Source organism: Scatophagus argus, chromosome 16 (assembly GCF_020382885.2).
Source record: "Scatophagus argus isolate fScaArg1 chromosome 16, fScaArg1.pri, whole genome shotgun sequence".
Taxonomy (NCBI): Eukaryota; Metazoa; Chordata; class Actinopteri; family Scatophagidae; genus Scatophagus; species Scatophagus argus.
In genome coordinates, this window is record NC_058508.1 from 8,235,755 (window position 1) to 8,246,216 (window position 10,462).

At 42.5% G+C, this 10,462-nt stretch overlaps 1 protein-coding gene across 2 annotated transcripts in view; it reads right to left on the reverse strand.

Annotated features, from left to right (window-relative positions):
* The window catches only part of arhgdig (Rho GDP dissociation inhibitor (GDI) gamma), a 30,352-nt gene extending 20,115 nt beyond the window's left edge, over window positions 1–10,237 (reverse strand). The window contains exons 1-2 of one of the 2 annotated variants that reach the window (XM_046416223.1): window positions 9,677–10,237; window positions 8,786–8,968 (exon numbers count right to left, since the gene is read on the reverse strand). In XM_046416223.1, the coding sequence (XP_046272179.1) occupies window positions 8,786–8,816 (31 nt within the window). In that variant the 5' untranslated portion in view covers window positions 8,817–8,968; window positions 9,677–10,237. Of the gene's footprint in view, window positions 1–2,960; window positions 3,323–8,785; window positions 8,969–9,676 lie in introns of those variants that run through there. The other variant, XM_046416222.1, reaches the window with a different exon arrangement.
* Between the last annotated feature and the right edge of the window lie 225 nt (window positions 10,238–10,462).

Sequence of the window (10,462 nt, forward strand, 5' to 3'; positions counted from 1 at the left end):
ACAGCGATTAGAGTATGATACAGCTTTATCACCTAAAATTTTACTCTTTTCTTTTTTAAAACCTATGCTTGAATGTGTTTGGTGTGGAAGAACCTGACTGGCCCACACAGAGCCCTGACCTCAACCCCATCCAACACCTTTGGGATGAACTGGCTGAACACTGTGGGTGCTTTTAGACAGCAGAGACCACGGCTAAATATTTGAGTATGGATGAAACTAAGTTACAATGACACATGCACCTGCGTTGCTGTGCTTCTTAATTTTCATGAAAGTTGCTATTTTTTCTGCTCTCACAAAGTAGTCATTGTTTGACTTCACTGAAATCACAAAGAGTTCGGTTTCTAAGAGCAACTGCTGTAGTGAAATTTGTTTTAGCATATGGAAGTCAAGCCTAGGAATTTCATTTCTTCACAAAGAACAATGAGAGGAATTGTGAACCAGAGATTGCATGGAATTAAAGAAGCTCTAGAGGAACATAATGTAGTGATAGCAGGACCTCAGCTCTCCACAGACCCAAATCAAAGTGAATGTACATCAGCAAGCACACACACACACATGCACACGGTAATATGTCCCCAGCTGCTCTGTCAGCCTTGTTGAGACAGCAGGTTGTCTAATTGACTGACTTGATTGGTCTCGTATGTGTCTGCTCTCCCGTACAACCTCATTTGTCACTACCAGCGCAGAAAAAAGTAGGAGGGATGATATGAGAAGCTGATACGGCGTGGCTTCTTAAACACATCTGACAAGCTGGCTGTGCGTGTGTGTTTGTGTGTGCGCAGACGCGAATAATAGAAGCAAGCGGGTAAAGAAAGAATAGAGGGAATAAAATACAGGAAGGAATGGATTAGAGATTGAAGTATTGAGATTGTGTCATTTAATCTGACAGCAGGAGAGAGAGAGAGAGAGAGAATGACAAGGGACAGAGCGAAGACAAAAGGAGTGAAGTAAAGAAAGAAAGCCGGAGGTAAGGCGAGAGAAGATGAGAAAGAGACAGGAAGGAAACATCAATCCTGTTCTGGCTCAAAAAAAAAAAAAAAAAAAAAACACTGGGGGAGAGATTAGAGAAGAAGAGAGGGATGGGGAGTCAGAAAATGCAGAGAAAATGAGTCAGAAAAAAAGGAGAGAAAAGGATTTCAATTAGCCTGTTTGAACGCTCGCTGCTCGCTGCCTGCACTCTGTGTTTGCTGATTGACAGCTCATGAAGAGAGTTCTGCCACATGGGCCTCACCCACTCTCTCTCTACCACACGCACACGCACACACGCACACACACACACACACACACACACTTTGTGAAACATCCCGAGCTACTCTCATTTCTTTCCTGGAAACAGCTGCTGACAGAACATGTCGATCTCAAACGCCAACATTTCCCTTTGTTTCCTTTCTTTTAGTTTACCCCCTCCTCCTCCTCCCTCTTCTCCTCATCTTCCACCTACTCTCGTCTAACCTTTTCCACTTATCCTCCTCCTGCTTTCTTTATAACTTCACCTCCTCATCTTCTTCCTGTTCTTTACCTATTTGCATCTCCCAAACCTCTTTACCTCTCTGTTTCTTGCCCTCCTTCCTCCTCGCTTCGTCGTTTAGCTCTCTACTCTCGCCATTTATCTTCCACTCAGTCACCTCCCACGTTCCTATCAAAATCTCTTCCTCCTCCTCGTTTTTCAAAATTCAATCTCAGCCAAGTGTTTTTGACAAGATTCTGTGTGTCATAGCCACTGAAACCTATGCAGCCACAGCAAAAATCCCTTAAATTCCCTGCACACAATTTGTCCTTGCGTGAAGCTGCAATTGCATATTTGGACTGATTCAGTGCTTCAAAAGTGCCTCTCCGAGATGTTTAACAAATGAATGTGTGGTTGAACTTTATGGAGTTGGAACTGAAGTGGTAAATCTGCAGCAGAAACAGACTGAAAGCTGTGACATGAGGATCTATGGTTGGTGACTACTTAAATCTGGACTGGAGCAGAGCGATCAGTTCAAATTGCTGTTTGAAATTCATTTAATACAACAGATTATTCATGGACACCTTTAAATGAACTTTAACTTCCACTTCCTAGAGCCTCATGTTGACATGACCTCTCATTTTCATCAGTTTCCTTTTTCATCTCACAAAACACACACTCCCATAAACACACCTGTGCGAGGGGAAACCCCAGGACTGATCTACCGTCCATAACTGCTCAGCACTACTGCAGTGTAGTGAACGCACACACACACACACAAATAAAGCGAGGTACCTTGCCCTGCAGTACTGTTGCAAATACAAAAGCAAAAAACACTGTAACAGCAGACAGTGGTAACATTATTTGACTCGTGCCGTGTTATCACACACACACACACACACACACAGAGAAGGTGAGTTTTCACAATGTGACCGTGTTCACAGATTTTTGTCCCCACAACATGAGTAATACACCTTGACGCACACCACACACACCAACACGGACACGTACCCTTTTGTGTGAGTGTGTATGTATATATGTGGGCAGAAACATAATTACAAAAGCTTGCAACACACACGCACAGACAAACACTCACACACACACACGCAAGAGACAGTGTAGGATGTGATCAATAGCTATTGATCTGCCACCTTTGGCTTGTCTTGGCAGCGTTTCACATTAGACATAAAAATGTCCACACCCGTCAGCATAAAGACATATGGCACACAGTCACACACACAGATCTGAGTGCATGCACACACACACACACACACACACACACAGAAGAACACACACATAGGCACACACATGCACAATTTTAATGTAATATCTATATTATGAATCCATTAAAACAAACATCATAAAACAGATTCATGAACAGTGGAATAACTTTAATCACTGAAGTTATACTAACATAATAGAATGCACACACATGCATGCACATACACACACACATACACACACATACATACACACACACACACACACACAGACACTCTTCTAAAGCCCTCACCTCTGTAGCACATAGTTAGCCACAGCAGCTCCAGCACCTGACCCCCAAACTCACACACGTCCACTCCCAGCATGGTGCCTCTCTGCGGGGGCTGCACCCTGTGCGACGGCTGGCAGGAGAAGAACCAGAGAACTGGGGAACCTCCACAGGTAGCAACAAAGTAGCAGAGCAGGGACGGATTAAGGAGGACAGCATCCACACAAAGTATTGGAATGGAAAGAAAAGGGGGTCAGACGAGCATCTCCTCCCCAGGGGAAAAGAAAAAAAATGTAGTTGGAGGGGTTGAAGGGGAAGAGGAAAAGGTCTGCCGTGAGAGAGACAGAGGCAGAGAGGCAGGGAGGGTATCCTTGGGTGTGGGTGTGGATGTGATGGGGATGTGAGTGAGAGAGAGAGAGAGAGAGAGAGAGAGGGAGAGAGAGAGAGAGAGAGAGAGAGAGAGAGAGAGGAGGGAGGGGGGGTGAGGGAGAAGCAGCCGGCTTACACACTTCTGCTCTTTCATAAACTAGAGCAAGAAAGAAAGAAATCTAAAGGCTAAAATGCACACTGTCAGCTGTTTTTTCTTAGTTTATTTCAAGCAGGAGCGAGGATGCTGGACGCTGACGACGGCAGGCAGACGCTGGTTTAGCCGGCAGAGCTGTCTGAAGCAGCGTGTGTGTGTGTGTGTGTGTGTGGTACTCAGACGCTGGCTATCGATTCGCAGACGAGCAACCCCTCCCTCCCCTCACCCCTCCTCCTCCCTCCTCCTCGTGTCATCAGCCCAGAGACTGCAATGAGCTCATCCTTTACCCCCCTCCCTCTTTTTTCTCCTTCCCTCCCTCATCCACTCTCCCTCGCCTCCCCTCCTCTCTTTTTCCACACCTCATTCCTTCTCACGCTACCTCCCCTCCTTCAACTCTTTCATGCTTTTATTTTCCTCTTCATTTTTCATCACTTTTTTGATATCTCATGTGGTGTCCACTCTCTCTCTCCACCTATTTATCACCGTGTCATGCCATCGCTCTCTCCGTCCCTATTTATCTCACCCCCCCTTCTTCTTTATCTCCCTCTGTCTTTCAGTGACCACACCCTATCAGCAGTATACTTCAATCATGACTCTTTTCACTCAGTCTTTCTCTCCCATCATCATTTTGTCTTCTGTTTTCTCCTCCTCCTCCTCCTCCTCCTCCCCTCTCCTGATCCCTGGAGCAATGAGAGGCTGTAGTACTGTAGAATACAAAGGGGGTCGCTTCTCCCCACTTGACAATCAGACACACTCCCTTTCACACACGTCTGCACACACACACACACACACACACACCTTGTTAATCTGTCATTCAGCGGCTGTTCAGCTGTCATGTAATCTGAAACAACTTCTCTCTTTCTCCGTCTCTCGCTCTCTCAGACTCCAGCAAACCATAGCGTGATGCATGATGTTGTTTTACTCCCACATACATACACGTTCACTTCAAACATGCAGAAATGAGGACATGGTTTGGGGGGTAATTGACTGAACAGCATTTGGCGTTAAGAACAAAGTCCACATATCAGACTAACCCATTACAATTAATGCTCAAACTGAAGAAACTGATTGAAATGAGACAGTTTGATGAATGAGGGACGTCAGCTCGTGTGGTTGGAAAGAAAATGAAAATTAGTGAGGGAGGAAGGAAGTGAGAGCGACCAGAGATTAAATAGACCAAGGCAGAGGAGAGACCAGGCTGAGGCTGTGTCTTGATCCAAATTCAATTTGGTGATACTTTCATCTTTGCTTCCTTGTCGGTGAGACGTGGCGAGCTCATATTGGAACAGAGAGAGGATGTGTATAGGTCTGAGCTAGACCAATACGTTTGCCTCAATATTCGCCTTTTCTTTGTGAATTACAGACATTAGTCGTGGCTCACTGCTGATCATGTAAATGTTTTAGATAGAGTGTTTGTTTGATTGAATACAGACACATGCTGGATATTAGAGTAATACCTTGGCTACTTTCATCATTACATATTTTCTTTTCCTTTTTTGGAATGAATCAGTGCTGTTCATACTGATGCTGGTGGTGTCTATTGGGTGTATGTAAGAGGACATGAAAATATCCAATAAAGGGCATAAATTTGCACCTTTCCAGTATGTGCGAACGAAAAACTAATATCTTACTACATTTTGCACAAAGTGAGACAATCCAAGCTCACTATAGTAATAATCGTTTATTTTGTCATAATGTATTTGTGCTAAAACGCATAAAAAACAAATGTGGTAAGCTAAAAGTTTTGAAAATATGAACCTGAGAATAATGTGCATAGACACAAACTGCATCGATCTGTGAGCCCAAAGAGCAAAACAAGATCTGAACATGAATTTCAAGCTGACCTGAGATGACTTGCAAGTTTCAGCTGAAACCGTTGCAGGCTCTTTCATTAATGCGAAGGACAGCTGGAGGTCAGTGAATATTGAGCTCACCTTGCTTACAAACATAATAACATCAAAACCAATAGATTTTATTCCAGAGAGATTTCAAAGATCATTTTAGAAAACAATAAAATTATGTTTCACAAAAGTCCTTAATAATATCTCCTCAAGCTGGTAAAAATCTGAAGCTTCTGGTACAAATCAATCATGTGAAAATGTTTCACGGCACTAAAAACTGATTTAATACAGTTGCCTTGCCCTAACAATCGCCCTTGTCAGTGTCAGCAGTGGGTCTTTCTCCTGTCTGTCCTAAAGCAAGCAGCGCTATAAACCCATTATATCCATATTGCTTTATGGATATATAAATCAGAGGCAGCAGTAGTCCCTGGTGGAATGAATGGCTTGAACAAGGTAGTCAGGGATGGTCTCATAAAGTGTCTCAGGATAAGGAGCCCCCAAGGGTTTAGCCATGCAGACCTAAAATGGGAAAAAACTGATAAAAGGCTCAGCAGGCACTGGTCATGCACCTGCTGCGTTGAGGTATTATCTAGAAGTCAGTGGCTCAACCCTCCGAAGTACTCTAAGTAGTATATACATATATATACAGGTATGGCTGACAACATCCCCAGCATATTTGGGGAAACATGACTATTTGCTGTCTTGTCCAGAGTAAGATGAGTAGATTGACAGCATTGTCACTATGGTGAAATTAAAGCTACAGCTGGTTAGATTAGCTGAGCATAAAGACTGGAAACAGGAGGAAACAGCTGTTTGCTGTTTGTTTTTATATCTTTATCTTCTCATTCTAATTCTAGTGACTGAGACCATAATCTCATTAAGAAACTGTTTACTGATGTAATAAATCAAGTGAGGGTCACACTCAAACTTACACACAATCTGACTTCATCTAGCAACTAGTGGCGTCGCCCTCTGCTGTCCATTAGAAAGAATGTCTATTTAAACTATTTATACAGCCTATGATAAAAACAAAAGCATAAAACCCACGAGTTGTGGTTTTACAGGGTTATGAAGGACAACAAGCAGTTGTAAAAGCAGAAATAACTGTTTACTTAAAGCTCCTGTTGTCTCAACACTGACCTGGGAAAGAGAAAATAGTCTTTGTTATCACTCTTGCTGTTTATAAGATTAGGGTAAAAGTTACTTCATCATCTTGATAAGCTGCAGGGGTAGTGCAGATGACCGAGGAAAAACAATTATCATACAGTAACACACCTGAAATTGAATTCAAGGACAGCTATCATATGGATTTGGAAGTGCAATCTGCATTGATTTGCAAGTTATTCCATTAAGCTTTGGCTACATGAGCTCTGGTAATTGCTTTCCCTCCCTCACGTACACACACGCACACACACACACACACACACAGTGTAAGCTATATGCTTGTGTATGTACAAGCAGTGTCTAAATGGTTTTCCGACAGCATACTGGGTGGGGAGCATTTATCTCTGCTTAGTGTGGAAGGAATAACCCGACTCATTTGCAGCCCATTCAACCATAACCACCTGATTTAGTCAGAGTGAGAGTGACTGAATAACCGAGATGTTAATTCTCTGAGGGAGTGAAAAATAACTTGATACAGTGAAGGTAGTGGCTGCGCGATGATGAATGAAAAAATACAAAGGTGTTTGTCAAGCAATGATAGAATAAGCGCGGAGGGAATCAGGAGTGGAAATAAGTGCGTCGAGGATGAAGGAATGAGTCAGGTGATGAGTGGGTATTATGTGTACGTTTGACTCAATTTATCACAGGGAGAGGAGGAGCTTCAGAGGACAGTGCTAGCAATAAAGGGAAACCAAACCACAGATTGTACAGTTTATCGTGACAAATTTTGCACAACATGACTGATCAGCTGTTTCTGCCCCGACAGAGGAAGAGGAACTGTTTTTTGCTGTGGAGATCTTCCGGGATGTTTAAGCAATTACAAGCTCACATGAAAGAATAAATACAATCTGAAGATCTAAAAACCTCCATCCATTTTTCTCTCAGAGTTGGCTAAGGTGACTACGCTTTGGGCGACCTAGTTTAGTCGCTCCAAACAGGTTGATGGAAACATTCATTCTTTTTTGTTTTTCTTTTCAATATTTCAAAAAGTTTGCTTCACAATAGTTTGTGTATGGATGCAAAAGAAGTACAAGCCATTTGTTTCTCTGGACAAAATCAACCAGTGACGAGATAAAAGAATCCCCTCAAACCTTTAAAAATATTGAGCTTTCTCTAGAAACCCATCATGTTAAAATAGTTAACGACAGTAAAAGCTGATTTAATATTGTTGCCCTGCAAATCACTCTTGTCGGGTCAGCAGTGGGTCTTTCTCCTGTCTATTATAAAGCAAGAAGTGCTATAAATCCATCACATTCTTTATGGATATATAAATCAGCAGCAGCAGTAGTGGTCCCCAGTGGAATGAGTGGCATCAGTAAAATGTGTGCTTGAACAAGGTGGTCATGGATGGTGTCATAAAGAGCGTCTCAGCATAAGGAGTCACCCCAGGGTTCAGCCATATATGCACTTATTTTATTTTTTTTTAACTGAGACATGAAAAACGTGATAAAAATGCTCAGCATGCATCGAAGGCCACTGACACCCTACTGTCCCATCAGCTAAAAACACAGCTGTCCCGTGATTTCACTTTTAAATGCAGTGAGTGATATACTGTTATCACAGTTCACAGGAACAGCAGTACAGGACAAGAGGAGACGAGACAACATGATGTTAACAAAAAATGAACAGGTGCCTCTGAGGTCCAAATGGAGACAATAACATAACCTTATATGTCTTCAGTAAGATGATACCGCAATAACAAAGCTAACTCGCCTCATGGCTTTCTGGAAGACTGGCAGAGTCATTTCGCTATGTAATACTGTCCTGCACTGGTTCAATACCTGAACAGCTTCATCCACAGCATTTTAACTGTTGTGGTCCGTAAATATCAGGCTACCTAAAAAGCTCTGTGGCAGTCAGACTGCCCTCCGTTCTCCTTCTGTTCAGCTGATTGATTAGTATATTTTAGGCTGTGTATTAATATCACCAGGGGGTTCTTTCCTTGTCCTTCATATAGATTTTCTAGTTCTGCTGTCTTCATGCTCTTTCTAGATGAAAGCTATTGGAACTGTAGTACAGCCAGCAGGGGATTAGCTTGTCTTAACACAGGAATGAGGAGTATGAATAAGCAGGAATTCAGTGACATTACCCACAAGGTCAGGGTCATCACACTTCAACCCCCAGAAATTTTGTTTCACAATTCATAATTTTTAAAGCATTTAGTGAAATTATGGATTCATTTGTGTGGTTGAATTGTGTGGCTAAAAGAGGACCCATTTGCATTCATCAAAGCACTGGACATCTTGGACCCAATTCAGAGAGTTTCATCTCTGGTTTGGTGCAGGTTTGCTGCAGAGGTGTGGAGGTCTTGGCTTACTTACTTTGTTGACTGTAACGCCACATGCTCTCCATCTTGTCCTGATGTACTGCGGGAGCTCTGACTCTCTGACTTGTGACGCTGTGGGCCTCAACACGCCTGTGAGACCCAATGCTGCTCCAAGAGCCCCTACAGTTTCCATGTGTTACCACAGGGAGGCACTGCAGGGATCCTGGTGGTGGAGCAGCTGTACAGTGGCAGGGGGATATAAAAACACAACAGAGTGAATTATTATTATCATTATTATTATTATTATTATTATTATTATTATTAATTTAAAGTGCTAATGAGATTTACAGCAGATGCTTGTTAATCTTGTAGTATTCAACAGAATGAGAACGATAAAGAATTCATGAATTACCAGAAAATAAGATCTGCAAGACTATTTTGATAATATTAATAACAATTCTTATTATTATTAATTATTTTTATACCTGTGTCTCCTAAAGTCATCATTGAATTAGTAAAATCAAGAGAAGAAAATAAAGTACAAAAGAGTGAGTAATCTTTAACTTATTAAATAAGTGTTATTACATGGCCAGACAGCCATATCATATATAAACTACCATAAATTAACTATTGTGTCTTTATATAAAGGACTGCAGTAGAGCACATTATTTCCAAGTCACAGTTCTGTACTCATTTTTCCCATATGAATGGCAGCAGTTCAGCTACCAGGGCAGGCACTTCTACATTACTACATTTATTTCAGAATTATTATATATAAGTTATTGTGTTTTATTTACCTACTGAACTTGAGGCCAGCATGGCAAATGCAGGAGCCGGATGAGAGTTTTCATTCAAATATGTCAGCTTGCTTCTATCAACACAAAGAAGCAGCAGGAGGCTGTTGCTCTGGTTGTATTATGTGTAAGTGTGCTTGTGTCTTCCTCACCTTTGGGCCCAGACTGGTAGGCCTACTTGCAGCAGTGCTGACTGGTCTTCCAGGCACTAAAGCACAATATATTAAGCAACAAAGTACAACCAGTGCCAAAATGCAAAACATCCATCAAATGTATACAATCCAGTGACCTTGTGTAAAATGCTGTCAGATCATAAGTGCAGTGCGTTGCTATCTTTCCTGGCAAGTTCTCTCTCTCCACTCCAGCCTAAAAACAAACCCAGCCCTGCTGCTGCCAAAACAAGAAGCCCTGGCAGCTTCTATCTTTTTTTCAAGCCAAAATAAACTCGACACTGGACACAGACAAGCCTTGGTGTGAGAATGAGGGTCCTGCCAGCTGTGCCAGATGCAATAGGAAACCATAAAGGCCACAAAAAAAATCCAGCAACCAGCTGGATACAGGGATGACAACCCTAATCTGAGTCAACATAACCTGTTTGTGGTGGAGCTCTGGCCAGAAGTTGAAGGCATCCATGTCAGGCTGAAGTCAGACATTGATGGATTAGCTCCTAAGGACTGTCCTCTTCCAAGAGGCAACTCCATGACTCAAACAACATGAGAAATACACCTACACCCCCCCCCCCCCCCCCCCCCAAATCATCCTAACCATCATCTTTCTCAGATCATAATCACAACCAGACGCCACCAATGTCTTCTGTGTCCTCATCATCTTATCATGCTCATCCTCAGCTGCACAGGGGCCTGCAGAAATGTCTTCACAATGCATCAACCTCAAGGACAACCTTCATGCTACAAACTGAGTAGATGAGTGAAAATGAT